General features: G+C 40.8%; 1 protein-coding gene across 2 annotated transcripts in view; it reads left to right on the top strand.

The window, feature by feature from the left end:
• EYA1 (EYA transcriptional coactivator and phosphatase 1) overlaps window positions 1-16,585 on the top strand; it is a 92,214-nt gene that overhangs the window by 26,516 nt on the left and 49,113 nt on the right. Inside the window, exons 8-10 of one of the 2 annotated variants that reach the window (XM_063327044.1) lie at window positions 835-972; window positions 7,204-7,286; window positions 7,709-7,895. In XM_063327044.1, coding sequence (XP_063183114.1) covers window positions 835-972; window positions 7,204-7,286; window positions 7,709-7,895 — 408 coding nt within the window. The remainder of the gene's footprint in view (window positions 1-834; window positions 973-7,203; window positions 7,287-7,708; window positions 7,896-16,585) is intronic. The other variant, XM_063327043.1, reaches the window with a different exon arrangement.

The raw sequence follows: 16,585 nt of genomic DNA, 5'->3' as shown, positions 1-16,585 counted from the left end.
AGAGACAGAGGCTGAATTGTGTGCGTTTCCTCAGTGTTTCCCTTGCTGATATTTAGTTGCTTGTTGCCTTACAAATTGGGGGAAGTATCACTGATTTTGGGATGCAAGTCATTCATTTATTTGGACTTTGGATTCATTTATTACTAAATTTGGAAATGAGAGGGTAATGTAATGTGTAATGGATTTCCCTGTCAGTGCAGATTAATGACTCTCTGTTGCGTTCTTCCCAGTTTGGGAGATTGCTTCAGGAATAGTTCCTGTCTACTAGGTGTTTATTTGTTAAAAGACTAAATGCCTCCTATAGTGTTTGATTAGCTTTGAAAATCATCATTACACTTAATGCTGCTAGTTCTCTCTTTAACTCCTTAGAAAGCCATTGCACTCAGAGACACGTAATTTTCATGTAGGAATATTACACAATGCAAATCTCAGCTATGTCATTAATGGGTGGATGGTAGGAGAGCTTGGCTATGCTATGCTTCATTAAAATCAAATAAAGTTGCTAATCTACCTCTGTGAAATGCCATGAATATATGGAAAAGTTATCCTCTGGCAGGAAAGGAAAAAAGGAATAATGCAACTTCCTGTTCGTGTATAAATTTCTTTTGCAGTTATTGGGAACACAGTTTTGAATTTAACCTCTCCCTGGTGAGCTTCAGTGTTATGTGTGCTTTTAGACTGCCCTTACCCCACTCATTGGTGCATGCTCTCGGTATTCGCTCTCTCACGCTTGCAATAAGAGGTATATGTGAAAAGTGCTGTTAATTAAGTGATTTTATTTCCCGTCCCTGTTTGAATATGAACAAATAGATTTGCTGTCACTAACTGATTTAGGTGCATTGTGGGCAGGCATCAAGACAGAAGGTGGATTGGCACAGTCACAGTCACCTGGACAGACAGGATTTCTAAGCTACGGTGCCAGCTTTAGCACACCTCAACCTGGACAGGCTCCCTATAGCTACCAGATGCAAGGTCTGTATAAACAGATATTACCATTAATTAGATATAGTAGATGCTATGGGGTTTTTTCCTTCCCCTTATTTCTTTACATTCCTAACATAAAAATGAATGTTTGCTCAAGCGCTTAACCTCGGACGTTATTGCAGTTGGAGCTGAAATGCTGATTGCCTTTGCTGAGCGCAGCGACGGGTCGGCTCTCAGCAGTTTGGAAGATCCCTCGCTTAGTGACTTCATTAATTTTTAAATAGCGAGGTGCTGTAGTGTTATTACAGTAAAAAACGTGTCTCCAAATAGCAAGAGTTTAACAAATAGTGAATGTGACAAAGCGAGTCCTGGAAAACATGTCCGGATTATGAATTTAGGAAGTGCCAGATATAATTTGACACCTGAGTGTGTTTGGGGAGGGAGAAGAAGATAAAAATACCTACTGCAGCTGTGGAGGTAGCTAAGTAATGATTGAAGTCTGTTTCTTTGAAGTCTATTTAAAAGCTGTAAGTCTTTGTATGTGTGGGCTATTATTATCAATTATATTTTGTAGCCTTACTTGCCTGTTTAGTTTACTTAATATCTTTCCACCTTGTTCTCCCAATTCCTTTTTCCCCTCTTGTCTCGGGAAGTCGCTGGGTGTGCCTGATTCTGGATTTTAACCACTTTAAGGGTTATTTTCAAAAATCTTTGTTTATGACAAATAGCTAATTTTGGATGTCTGCTGCAGGAGCTTTCACCCCTGAATTTGACAGTTGAAATCAAGTGTGCTGCACATTTTAGAATTGTTGCAATAAGTGATCACTCACAGAATTGGACCACATGTTTTAAAAGTTTAGCACCTCTCTTTATTATTATCATGCTCCATTTAAACTCTGCGCCAGCGTGTAAACGCTCCATGAAATGTCTGGAGGCAGAAGTGCTTTCAGAGACCAAGTGAATGAGGTTTTGCTTTTGTTCCACAGCTTTAAGGGGATATTGATCCGGTCCTTCGCCCAGGCACAAGAGAGATGGTTGTTGTTGGGGTTTTTTTAATCCTCTTTTGAACTGTGTGTTGAGTAGCTCCGTAGGGCAGAAGTGACCATCTGACATCTGAAGTATTGCTTACTTGTAGTGTGCTCTGACAAGTAAGAGGAAGATAGCATGAGAGTAGTATGCAGACTTTCATCTACGTGCTGAATTGTGGTGATCTTTTACTCATCGGGGCAAAAATAACTATAACTAGGTTATTGGTTTTGCTTTCTGCAGATAGCCACACTAAAAAAACCAAACACGCATACGCCCCTCTGAAAAAAACCCTACCCCTACCTCTCTGTAGGAGAGAGCTCACAACGCTTGCCAGCAGCAGCTACGGGGAACTCCTGGATCAACATTCCAGCTCTTGAGGAACTGATAATTCATGGTCGCTAGGAAATAGAGTTATTGAAAAATCATGTCTGTGTTGCCTATAATTTCTATTGCAGTAGTGCCTTTGTGCCACAGTCATGTATCAGGATTCCTGTTGTGCTGATACAGCCAAATGAAAACATAGTCCCCATCGAAATTGGAGGGTAAAATAAAACACACAGGCTTATTATGGCTTAATATAATGATAAAGCTGATGCAGTTTAGCCATAATAAACAGTTGTCACCCCATATTGGTTATCTAACAGCTCTGAAGGTGGGGGTTTTTGTAAGATACGGAGCAGAGGGATGTCAATAAAAAGGGATTTTAGGGAGGACAATGAAGTAGTTTTGCAGATGTCTATGGGAAACTCATTCAATGGAGGGAGGAAAGGGGGAGCAGCACGGGATGATGTGAGAGAGCGCTTGTTGGAAAATTTTAAGAATAAGCAGTGAATTCCGGCATTAGTAGAGCAAAGCTAGGACTCAGTCAATGGACTACATAGAGGTCTGTCATAAAGGGCATTGCTTTGTTTTCTGCGATATGCAAAATGTGTGTAAGATCAGAATTGTCAAGGTCATGAAAGGGTGGCGGTTGTCAAGAGATGGAACAGTAAGATCTTGGAAAGCATTTCAGCTGTACGCATCGAAAAGCAAGGATCTAAAAATATTCTGTGAAAGAAATGTGTTAAAGATGACCCAGTTGCGAAGCTCTCCTGAGAGGAGGGTCAGAGGCATTGATTTCACGACAGCATTGTCTGCGGGGCTGAGGGAGGAGGGGGTCTGAGCCTGGGTTTGCCTCTGGGCTGGGCTGCCCGCCCCTGGAAGGCAGCAGATCGCTGACAGTCTGGCTTGGGTGGAAGAGCCACAGGTCAGAGTGGGAGAGCCTGGGGGTGCCCGTGGTGTGTGTGGCATTTCTGTTGTGCTCATGAACAGCACGGTGTGTGGATGAGGGAAGGACTGGTCTCCTACAGAAGCCTTACGGGCCATAGGAGTGGAAATGAGGAGAATATTTTAAATTAAAATGTTGGTGGAGTTGTTAGAAGCTAAGTAGAAAAGAACCACATTGCTGAACAGGTCTTTCTTGCAGTTAAATGTTGACAGTATATATCTATACTATACATGAGAATATACGTCCTATTAATGTTTCCATTAGGCCAGCTTTTGAATTTGAAAAAACTTTGAGTTGACTTAATTCTTCCTTTTGATTGAACAGATGTTAAAAATAAACAGGGACATTTGTTTCCCTTTCCTCGTGTAATTTTGGAAGGAGAACCTATTCATAGTTTCAGCTATTATTTAAGGACAAAATTGATTCTCTTGACAGAAGACGGGGGTAGTGCTGCTGCTGTTCAGTTGTTTGTGCAGAAACCTCCAGAGAGGGAAATGAGTTTATTCTCCCTTTCCCCTCTAGCAGTATATGGGCAGGCTGCAGCCCCAGCCCTGTCATAGCCTGCAATAGCTGTTCTTCATCTCCTGCGCGCGGCTGCTGAGCTGCTAAATGGAGATAATGGATCCCACAACCTACTTCGCAACCCAGCGTTACACGACGGCGTGTTCGGGGCCCCGCTGGCATTCTTGCCTGCAGTAGAGGGGATTTCCTAGCTGCCTTGCAGTTGCTCCCTGACTGGGGTTACCTCGCGCTCAAAAGCTTTGGAGTTATTCTGGTTCCTCTCCCCGGGGCGAATGTCTCCCTGCGACGTAAAGGCGCTGCCTCGCCGTGCGTGTGCAGCCAATTAAACCCAGTGCTTTTCCTGACCCTGCTAAAATTACAGCGTGATTAGTCACCGAACAATAGCGGAGGGAGAGACTGCCAACTTTTGAAAATGATGAGGAAAATCGCTGCCTGTGGCTCCTTGCTAAGGTTATTCTGGTAATTGGATTTTTGTTTGTTACAAATTTATCATCCCTATAATGGGGTGTGAGGAGGGGAGAGGGTGGGAAGAGGACCTAGGCGGTTCCGCCACCCTGTCTCCCCACTGTCCCCCACCCTTACTTCAGTGAGGATGTTCCTCAAGCTCTTTTTTCATGTAAGTTGCTTCATAGATGGAAGGGTACTAGACCTGTGATGAGCACCAGCGTTGTTTTAGTTACCAAGACTGCGATGTTTGAGAATATACTAACCAATTGGTTTGGGAATTCATCCATAAAAAAGTAAACGTTAAGGTATTCGGTTATTATTATACAGTATAAAAATATTGTTCTGGATGGCTAAGCAGTTACTAGGACAACAAGGGGGACTTCGCCAAGGATTTTTAAACAGTGTAAGCAAACGGAAGAAACCTTGAGTTTAAATAGCCCATCTGGCCGTGTTCGGCTTTCCCAGGAGAGCTGCACTAAACTTCTGCCACATACATTGTACCCTGATGATGGACATAGCCCATGGCAAGGAGGCTGCGCCAGGAAAGCAAATGGACCTCTGTGGCAAATACACCGGGGAGGATGGCATCCCAGGAGCCCGCATCCCGCTCCCAGCAGGGACCAGCCGTCTTCCAACACTGACTGGGATTCCCAGCTTTAATGTGGGTCCGTGCTCTTTGCAAAATAGACCTTTGACCTGCAAATTACAGCTTTTATCACATTTTAAAGCTACATAGCCTGCCAACCTGGGGCAGTAAATCTCGCACGTTTCGTGGAGATTCTTATTTTTGTGTTTGTTTGGCGAAGGCGGGAACAGCAGCCCTACGCGGCGCTGCGGCCGATTATTTAAAAAACAAATGGCAAAATTGGAGTATTTTAAAAACAACTTTAGGCCAGTAGTTCTGGGTGGCCCACAGAGCCGTTTCTGAGAAACCTGCTTCATGTTTGTTACGGTCTAGGAGACCCCCACCCCTCCTCCATAGGAGCCAGCGCTGACCATGAGATGAAAGAGAGATCTGCCTGTTAGTATGTGTGTGTCTTTGTCTGAGAGGGAGAGATGCTGGCTGCCATGTAATTACTTTTCTCATTTGCTCTTGCAAAGTATTTGCCAAACTTTCTGTGGGAAGATAATGTATTCATCAAAAAAAGTTTTGTATGTTTTTTTTTTTCTTTTCTTCTTATAACTATGAGAGGCCTTTTATATCTTTTCGGAGTGGTTCAAACCGTGCAACTGTAAAACTTGAGTTTGAATGCATTACTGCATCACTCAGAAGTAGCTACAGAAATAGAAAGAGACACAGTGACTTACATTCTTCCAGCCAAGGCACTCTTAGAAATAAAATAGCATTTCAAAGTTTTGCAATTTAAAATATTTTTCAGCTGTATTTTGGCTCTGGGGTTTGTTATAATAAAAAATAACATCTGTTTTCCAATTTTAAATTAAATTTAAAACAACATGTTTTTCTCATTAGTACTGTTTATCTGTACTATTTGCTAAACTTGGATGTCAACTCTTCTGCTGAAGTAATCTGAGTTTAGTTCACAGGATTAGTAGCATCTATCAACAACCACAGAGCTTTTGCACTAATAGCAAATACAAGAGAAATGTTTACAGTCATTATCACACATTAAGTTTAAGCGTCATCTTTTACTCCCACTGCTGTTGGACATACTTCACATCTACTTTGAGGCTTAATCTGTGTGCGTTTTTAGTAACTTTTGCAATCAAAGCAGTTAAATGTTTTTCCTTCTGACTTCTGATAGCTAGGATACCTATTGGGTGGGTGGGTTTTTTGTTTAAAAAAGTAAATAGGTCACAAATGCCCTGTAGGGGTTGTACTAAGCATGCAGCCCTGCCTGCATTCCTGGCTGTTTGGAGTTGGAAGAAATGTCACTTTTCCCAAGGAGTAACCACTGCATAGGATTTGGTTGTTAATTGGGTCGTGTCGGGCCCATCAGAGGGTCGGCGCATCTGTACGCCTGGCTCCCTGTGGATTTCCATCCCTCCTTGGCTCACCTGCAAGCTTTTGCTCACAAGGTCTGGTTATATCTTTTCACTAAGGCAGGTTTCGGCAGCGAAGGGGGCCGTAAACAACCTGCACACTTTAATGCGAGCTCCTGGCTGGCTGGTGCTCTCCCGCTGGAGGAGTTCAATAGGTTGCCTCATTACAGACTTTCTGGTGGCTTATGTAGCTTCACCCTGTGCATCCATCTGTCTCAGCTGGTGGCTGTGTCACTCCCGGGTTATAACCAGTGAGGGCAAAACAGCTGAAAGGGGGTTGCTGCCCTTTTAGTGGAACAGCTTCTCAGGTTAGATATTAAACGAGAGCCCCATCTGTCTATTTTTGGTGGGGAGGAGGGAGGTGACGGCGGTAATTCAGTCTCTGGGCTAAATTCAATCTTGGGTCTCCCTTCTCAGAGAGCTACTTTTTTCCCTTGTGTCATGCCTGGTAGACTCTATCAAAAAAGAAAAAAGTTTGTGTCCCAAGGCTGTATGTGATCGATTAGCAAATCCTAATGGCTTCGCGGTGGGGCTGAGCTGTTTGGAGCAGGGAGTTAGGGCTTTTGCTGTTCCTGCGAGGGGCTGAGGCTCAGGGAGGGGAGAGAACCCATTCTGGAAATGGAGAAATGGAGCCAGTGGGTTTCAGTGAGGGGAGATGATATCTCTTAGGACAAGGCTCACATTTATTGTTCAACAAAAACTGAAACCCTCCTTGCTTCCACAACGCTGGGGATTATTCAGAGGGGTGGGATAGCCTAATATTCAGTCAGACCTGAGGTGGCTCCAAATTCCTGTCTACATTTCTTTTTATTACAATAATGAAACACAGGGTGTAGGAACGATGAATTATCACTTTCCATATATTAACATGTTACAGAGCTGATGACAACCAAATCGGTCAACATATGGGAAATATTACAAATATGCCGTATCCTTATGATATAATCGCATGATGGAAGTTATTTTCCAATACTATGTTTTAGTAATTCACATAATTTTTCATTTCATTTCAGGCAGCAGTTTTACAACATCATCAGGAATATATGCAGGAAATAATTCACTCACAAATTCTACTGGATTTAATAGTTCACAGCAGGTAAATTTGTAAATATGAGTTGAGGAAACTTTGGCAAACTTAGAATTCTTATCCACTGAAAAAAATGTAGCGCTTAAATAGCTTTTTGAAAGAAATTAGCATCCTTTCAAGTTAAACTAATGTTTATAAATGTTTTTGTTCAATTTGTCATCTTTCAATGGTAGAACTAATTGTCAGGGGTTGATGTTCTTATTCACACATCTTCAGCAGTGTGTCTAATAAACTATTTGTATGAGAAGACATACTAAATTATGTGTAATTTAGATTTCATTTTACTGCCTCACAGTTTTAGGTCCGACAGCATCCAGTCCAGGAAGCATACGTGCTGAAAGCCTGACATGTGTTTGTAGTTATGTTTTGGAATATATACTAAAAAGCAGCAAAACTTTGATGGACTATTCAGTTGCTTTTTTGTCTTGCAGGAATACCCCTCTTATCCCAGTTTTGGCCAGGGCCAATATGCACAGTATTATAATAGCTCACCCTATCCTTCACATTACATGACAAACAGCAACACCAGCCCAACGACACCCTCCACAAATGCAACATACCAGCTTCAAGAACCACCATCTGGCATCACCAGTCAAGCGGTTACAGATCCTGCAGCAGGTAATTACATGGATTTTATGGTCCCTATGAGGCACGTTTTTGTAAGTTGAAAGGGGGTTGAATTGAATGAGGGGGTTTTTTTTGGTGTAGTCATTGATATTTTTTTTTTTTATTATTTCTTAATCCCGAGCCTGTGGCACGTCTTGCACAGATTCTAGCAGAAAATAGGCTAAAGAAAAACCAGGATCAGTACAAGTTTTAAACCTTGTGTGAAATACAAATTGTTTGTATTTATTTGTAAAATGCTTGTGTTAAAAATGGCAGGATATGGGAAAGTCTTTACGCTAAACCAGAACCTGATGCTTTTAAAGCTCTGTCTTCATTAAGATAAACTCCTTTGATTTTTCTTAAGTAAGACTGAAATCAAGAGGCCTTCAGACCATAGCCCAACTGTTCACTTGAAAGAGAGCTTTCCACTTTCAGAGGACATAATAATGCTTGTAATGGGGAGTTGAAATTGCACAAGTGTTTCCATTTTAATAAAAGATTTTCGGTGGCTTTTCCTTTTCCCCAGTCATTTTACCTTTCTTGCTGGAATTTGGCAGTCCTTTACTAGTTGAGATATTTTTTGAACATTTATGCCAAACTGCTGCAGCTGTTTTTGGAAATGAGGGGTGAAAAATACTTTTCCCATTATTAAAAAAAAAAAAAACAACCTAATACATTTTTTAACAGTTTAAGCATGTCATTAGTTAGTAGATGGCAGAAGTTTGAAATCTGTCAGAGAGAAAGTCCAAGGTTGCAGATGTGTTTCTCAGTAATGCGGTAAGAAGCAGCTATGATTTGGCAATGTTTTCAGGAGGTTTTGTTTCGGAGTTTTGTTGGGAGAGGGTGTTTTCTTCATTTTCTTGAAGTACTTGATGGGACTGATCTTGCATGTGCAATGTGAGCTTTAATATGATGTGCTAGGACTCTGTTGCTTTTCTGCATGAGTGTGGACCTGTAAAAAATGTATGCAGTGTTGTCTCTTTTGATACATTTGCTGAAAGTGAAAGGCAAGAAAACACAGCTGGTGTGTGTGTTTGTATACATGAGATCACATGTGTGTGCAATGTATTTGAGAAAGGGTTCGTTCTAAATACATGAATGCATATTGGAGTCTGTGGCTTTTAGAACATATGGATGTGTATTGGAGTCTGCATAATTACTCTTTTTGCTTTGTTTTTAATTTTTTGGTTTTGTTTTCTTGTGGGTTTGTTTGCTTTTCTTTTTAGGTTGTAAGCAGTAAGTTCCTCTTACCCCCAAAAACAAAGGTGATCAAGTTTTAGCTTTTATCAAGATACTAAAATTGAATCATTGTATCATCTGTGTCTTGATCTTTTGCAAAATCTTTGCATATATTTTTTTAAAGTAGTTGATAATTTAAAGTAGTTGATACTTCCCAAAAGCAACGGTAAACACGTATACAGACAGAAGAGGTATATTTTTCCCAAGCTCAAGCTTAGTGGCTTAAAGGCTGACTTCCTATTTAAATAGTTTTCTGTGTTCTATAAGCCTGGACAGAACTTTTCTATCAGTTCCTTTTTGAGAAATCTTTATTTTCTCCCTCAAATCTTCCACACTCTTATTAAGAAAGTCTTCTCTAAAAATTTGAAAGAATTTGATGGGCTTTCTCATGGATGGATCGTCCACGTAAGTCCTCTTCTAGTTCATGCTTTCCTGTAATGAAAGCTGTACCTCCATGGGCGCCCTACCACTGCTTACTGAGACATAGCCATTCCTTGGACATGTGCACACCTCCTCTGCCATTGCTGGGACTGCTGCCTCTTTCCCTGGGGTATTTATGTTACTGATTTAACATTTCTGAGAAAGTTCCTTCAAATGGTTTGCAAACAGCAACTCTTAATGTAGCTATGGGTTATCTTGGGCTGCCTGCACCGGCAGGGACGCTTTTAGGAAAGTACCTGCAGTGGGCCGCTCGCTATTAGGAGAAGGTAATGGAAGCCATCTTTCTGTTCCCCTTCACCAACATGGTTGCAGTTGGCAGAAAGTATAGGGCTAGACCCAGATTTCTCCATTTATCTTTATGCGTTTGTCTTTATGCATTTAAGTTAGGATCAAGCCCATTTAGGCTCCGTCTGTACTGAGTGGAGAGAGATGAGTACCTCTATTTAGAGTTCAGTTTAATTACAAGTCTTCATCCTCTTAAGCCTCTCCACTGGTATGAGAACAGTTTAAGGTGGCTGACATACCAGTGTCGGGTTCCTAGGTTAGAATTAGGTGAGAACCTGTTGCTGCCTCACAAACCTTCAACCCTGGTAGAAGGGGGGTGAGGACCAGCCAGTGAATCCAGTGCTGTGCCTGCCCTTTCCCCTTAGACAGTGTAAATTTTTTCACTTTCTTCTCACTGAAGCTTATTGCAAAGCCCCAGCTGAGCTCATACACAGTATGCTCAGAAGACAAAGCAAGGCTGGGGTCAAAGAAAAGCAGAAGGGAATTCTGGTGGGGTGTGGACAAGTGGAAGGCATAGTAGAGAGAAGGAAATTTACAGTTGGTTCAAAAACATCGAACAAACGAGCAAACTAACCAAATTTTAATTACAATTAGTCAAATTTCTGTAGGATGTTTTGCCGCATCTGGTCAAGTTAGACTGCTGATTCTCTGCCACAGCTGGAACTCTGCATTATGAGGGGTGGTGAGGAGCAGTGCAGAGCCATCACATTAGGCTACTGTACCCCTTTCGTAGGATGGGCTCCAGCTGCTGAATTGCAGCTGTTCTTACTGGATGCTGATATCCCTAGACATCTTCTATATTTAAAAAGCCCACGTAATCTCTGCGGTTCTCAACCGTGCCAGGACAAGCACAGAACAGCCTTCAGACTTTACAGAGGCACCAGAATAATTTGACAGACATAGGTGGTTCCTATGAATTTGGGCCAGTAAGTGAAACAGAAGAGCCTGGTAAGAAACATGTGAAAAGAGAGCAAGTAATTATGTGCTCTTGTGACATTTTTAGTAGAGTTTTGCAGACTCAGAAAGCTCAGATAATTTCACTTAAAGTATGTTTAATTCCTTGTCCAAATATAAAATAATCCTTTTATGGTTTCCCACAGTTCCTAGTTAAATATGCAAGTTTTTGCCATGCAATCCAGGACGTCCAGGGATTCTTGCAGAAGAACCTGAGATTTTCCACGCTCAGTGTTTCTTCTTTCTCTTTTCTTTGTGGATCTGAAAAAATTCTTGTACCTCAGTTATGACAAAACATTTTTATTGCACAGAGGTTGATAGTCCCTGTCTCCATAAATCAGACATACAAATTAATGTTATTTTCTTGTGAACATAAGGCTGTACTTTTGGTAGTGACATAATCAGAAAATTATTAAACAAAACAATCTAACAATCTCAGTATGGCATTTCAAATTTTTAATGTGTGCCTTACTTCAGATTTCATTGGAAATTTTGTTTCAGTTCAAAAGTAAGAATTTTCAAAGTTGGGGTTTTTTTCCACTTGTAGAATTCTAACTTTTGCTTTACATAAGAAAGTGTTTTTCATCAGAATAGCAATAGAATATTAGGTTCCTTCTGGGATGAGCTTTCAGTCCATGCATGAGTAGATTATCCCAGGTATGAACAGCGAGTTCCTGATTTCTGTCTGAGCTGTAGCATGTAAGAGAAGCAATAGTAATTAAAATGATAAAAAATAATAAAAGTAGACTCGTGGGCAAAAATTCACTCTCCCTTCCAATGCTGAAATTCATTGAAGTAGGTTCAGAGTGAACAAAAGGAAGTATTTCTTTATGTTGCGTATAGGTAAGCCGTGCAGCTCCTTGCTGCAGGATGTTGTGGGTGCAAAAGCTTTATGCCAGTTCAAGTATCACTTAGACAAACTCAAAGATTGGATTTAGGCAGACACCACCGTGAATTCAAGAAATTCTTGACACAAAAAAACCACTGGAGACAGTGGATGAATTAGCACTGTGTGCATGTCTGACCTTTATACGCTCTCTCACCTAATCACCTGCAGTTGGCCAGTGTTGAAATTTATCCTGAACAGATGGAGTTTTTTTCTCCAATCAACGCTCTGCCCCGATGTTCTAAAATAATTAGAGGGACATTCATAATATGTATTTCTAAGAATGAATGTAGAAAATGACTACTTTTTCTAAAACTTTAATAATTTTCTCTTGCAATATTTCAACTCCATCATCATAGCTGGTAACAAAAAATTCTTTGTATGTGCAAACTTTTGTTTAGCAGTTCAGTCAACAAAGTTGAATTTATCCTTCTATTTTGTATTATGCTGTATTTATAATTTATTGAACAGTGTTTCTCACAAGAGAGACTAGCATTGTTCTTGAGATTTGATCTCTCTCAGTTTTCTTGGTTTCTGCAATAAGTATGTTTGAAATATTACTGGAAGGTTGTTTTTTTTTCGTATTACTCACATACTTCACAATGCAGATTAAATGCAGCCCACAGTGCAGCCCACAAGGGCTGTGCTCGCCAACAAAAATTGTTCTCAGCCATGGGTCACCGTTTTGCTCTTAAAGACTAAACTTTTTCCTTGAACGCTGTATCACATTTAGGATTGCAAAAGGGAAAGCTACCTTTACTGTTTCTCCTTATCATATTTCATAACAGTAAATTAGAAGCAGGAAAGGGAAACGGAGCAAACAGACTACATAGGCAACTTTTTACTTATACCTGTACGGAAGCAAATACTGCTGTATTCACAGTACAGTACTGGTGTTCTATTGTTTGCTCTTTTTCGTAAATATACATGAAGAATAAATCTAGGGTGTATTTTTATGTAGGAAGGAAACTCAATGAAAATTCTGTAAAAACAGAAATGAGATTGGATGCAATAATGAATGTCAAAGTACAACACTGGATTTGCTTTTCTGATAATGGTTGTTCTCCTGTTTTGACGTTAGCAATGTACAACTTTTAACTCTTCTGCATTGTGTCCGACAATATGGAGTCTGACTCACTGTCACAAGATATGTTGAAGCTAAGAACTTGATGCACTTTTCAGTAGACTTTTTTTAATACATAAATAGGATGGTCATCATTGGTTTTAGTAGCAGTAAATATAATAATAATTTCAAATTGTTTGAAAGCATAAATAATGAGCAAGGAAGAAATGCCTACACTGGAGAGAGGTACTACCTGCCTATTGTGGGATTGCATCACCTTTTTTACTTCAACATTGACAATTTGAGAAAAAAAAACTGGACCATTGCAGTGCTTGTTAGTATAGTTGTTGGCATACATAGTTAATGTATGTTAACAATATATATGTTATATATAAGATATACAGTTAATATGATTTTTTGTCATTATTTTGAATATGCAATTCCAAATCAAAAAGTCACCCAAGCCTTGAAATAAACAGGCATTTTTGTCAATATTTTTAACAGACTCTTGAGGGTTTTTGCCAAGTTTATAATGGTATGTTTGTCATCCTCAAAAGACAAACATTAGATTTGATTTTCAGGTCAAGATTTTGACATTTTGTCAAAGCATCACTAAGGACATCCTTCTATGATCATGTCAGCAGGCATTATTGTATTTGTTGCAATACTTATTTAATACTTTTACTTACTTACTACTAATGTCATAGTCATATTTTTTATAGAGAAGTAAAAAAAAAAAACCAAAACCCTCAAATATCTATGTGATCCTGCTGCATTGTTTAATCCTCGTCCAGTTTTAGGTAAGCAGTACAGGAAGAAGTTTGTAGAGTACTCATGCAATTTTGTGTTTAGCTTTATTTATGCAAAAGTAAGCTTTATTTATGCAAAAGTAAGAAAATCATAGCATAAGACCGACATATTCAAACTACCTGTATCTTACATTTTTATTTTGGTATACAGGAGTTGAAATAACACTGGCCTGAGGATTTAAGGCCTTTATTCAAAATTAAGTGAAAGGTTTGAGGGGAAACCAATTATCTGGGCACAATCTAAATGGAAAATGTTTGTACATACCTACTTGCAGAGACATTTGCCTATACTAGCTTTCCTAGACCCATCTTGTCCATGTGATTTACATTGTGACATGAGATATGAATACTTTGATAATGTGCGTTTACTCTTTTTTGCATACCCTTTCAACGTAGTAGGGAAAAAGTCTGATGAAATTTGCAATGTCTTTGTCAACTGCAAGAGCTGTACCCACACACTTGCCAGTCGGATTTACCTAGACTTGATTTTGGGATTTCTGGAATAGATAGTTTTCCCCAGATTTGTCATTTGATACTACTGCTGTATAGTACATTGAAATTAATAGCAAGAAAATACAGCAATTACTTAGGGGGGATTTCCACAACAAGCAGAAAGGAATTACAGAATTTGGTGTTGCAAATGGTATCTCTGTGGCTTTATTGTCTGTTCGTAAGTAATGAAAGTATTCTTATTCGTGAGATGGTGGAAAGTTGTCCTGTGTGACAAAACCATCACAACTGCCCACGATGATATATAACAGGGAGGTATATGCTTATGAAATATTCTGTCAAGTTGCAATAATATGGTGCTTTGAAGCCTAGGGGAAGGTCTGCTGCAATATGTATGGTTCATGTATTTTAGGTAAACCAGAATGGTAAACATATTTTGTTCCTCACAGTTATGTGTAGTTGTTGTCTGGCTTGGTGTCACCATCCACTACAAGGGTTACTGCTAGGGGTCAGGAGCAGGAGGTACCAGTCACATCTGGAAGAGGAGGCATACATTTATAGAATCTGGGTTAAAATGTTTTTCTGACTGACTAAAGAGGTCAAGATTGGGTCTGTTACACTTGGTCAAGGTTTGGAAGAGATGAACTCTGAGTGTGTGAAGCAGAAACAAGCTGTAACATTTAGTGTCTGCCTGGGGCAGAGTGCAGAGAGGCGCCGTTGCGGGGAGATCTAAAATTATGTGTCTGTTAATGGATGCAGAAGAATAACTGTTGCTACATTAATATAATTTTGTGAAGGCATATACAACACACTGAAATGGCTGTAGTGGTCCAGACCGATGGATCAACCGGCCCCATACCCCACCTGCCGCAGCTGCCATCAGCAGATGCCCCAGGAGCAGCGGGGACAGGCTGAGCTTGTGTAAGACTTGCCCTGAGCGCTTTTCCACCTTCCAGATATTTTCATCTCAGGAGATTTCCAAAACTGCTGTTGTTTTTATGATTAGGGTGTGCCTACATTAGCATTTTAATTTGGGGCGGGAGTCTGGTTTGATGCAGAGCTTTGGCTCAGCAGAGCGGTCCTAGAGCACTCAGCTGGAGTCCTTCCAGACAAAACTAACCTGGAAGGTGTCCTCCAGGACAGCTCCTAAGTCCTCCAGCCCTTACTGAGGATGCTCAGGAGACTAGATCGGGCTGGACCTACACTGAAATGACCTCCCAGAAGCAGGCAGTGAAGCCTAGGGTCTTTGCCACCACATGTTTGGTCCCACAGACCCGACCTGCTAATGCAGCGTGGCTGTAGCACCCCTGAGTGCTTCTGTTCCAGGGATGCCTTCAGGCTCCTTGAAACCTTGTAATCTTTTGGGGGCCTAGCATTTTTTGGCAAAATGTCCCACAGATGGCTTTTATCTGAACTCCTCCTTCTTGTATTTAGCCTGGCTGCTGCCAGCTTCCTTTGGTGATCTTGCTTTAGTATTGGGACAGGCAGTGGAGAGCTGATCCTCACCCCCTTTTCCCCTCATGATTTCGTGGAGGGCTGGGTTTTCTCCTGCACTTCCTGTGTTGGTGATGCTCAAGAACAGGACAAAATTAAATTCAGTGATTTAGAAACATAATGTCTAATATTAAAACATATCTGGTACTGTGAAGTCAGCTGAGGTTGAACAAATTAACCTCCTCCTATCAATGAATGTAGAATAATGGGTATAACGATAATGTGTTATATAGCTTGACTTCAGTGAGGCTTTTGCTGCCCTGACAGTTAAATCTTTTCATTTAACAATCTTATGAGCAAACTAGGCTTAAAGCAGTCTATCAGAAACTGCAGCAGAATTATATAAAGTTGTTTAGGAAACCATGTCCAGAGATAAGTCAGTGAGAGCTCGCTGCTAAAATAGAAGGATGGCTACAGCAGCATTCCTCAGTGTCTGCCTTGGGCCTAGCACCAGACCACATTTTCATTAATCATTTAGATGACGGAACAGAATGTGTTTGCCTATTAAATATGTAGATGACACCATGCTGAGAGGGGCTGCGAGTTCTTTGGAGACAGGATGAGAACTCAAAAAATGGAGATGTGATCTGAATAGGAGCAGGTGTGAGGTATACATTTAGGCAGGAATGATGAACTGCACAAATGTGGGATGGGGAATGTTGGCAGCTCCTTCCAGGCTCTACCTTTCCCTGTGGACCGCTCTCAGTACTCCAGATATTGGTGGCACACCGAGTACCCTCAGCCGCTGTTGTTTTTCTTGCTCCAGAATTTGTCAGGGCTTGGGCTTGTCAAGGCTCAGGTCTCAGCTGGATACTGGATTCTTTAACTGGGTTTCCTTATGAGGACCTGAGAGCAACCATTGGACAGTGAGCTGGTAACTCGGCCCTGCACATGGAGGCTGCCCTGTCGAACAGCCTTAATCCATAGTGTACATGCTATCGTTTGCCTTTACATACATGGAATAAGTTTCTTGCATGCGATGTCACGTTTGCCCCCATTGGTTACTGCCATCTGTCACACTGTTCATAACAGACTGGTCTCCTAAGTAGGCTCAGAAACTCCAGGTATTAGCACTGTTGTG

This window comes from Chroicocephalus ridibundus, chromosome 2 (genome assembly GCF_963924245.1).
Source record: "Chroicocephalus ridibundus chromosome 2, bChrRid1.1, whole genome shotgun sequence".
Lineage (NCBI taxonomy): Eukaryota > Metazoa > Chordata > Aves > Charadriiformes > Laridae > Chroicocephalus > Chroicocephalus ridibundus.
The sequence above is the reverse complement of the archived record's forward strand: the minus strand, read 5'-3'. Positions and strand labels throughout refer to the sequence as shown.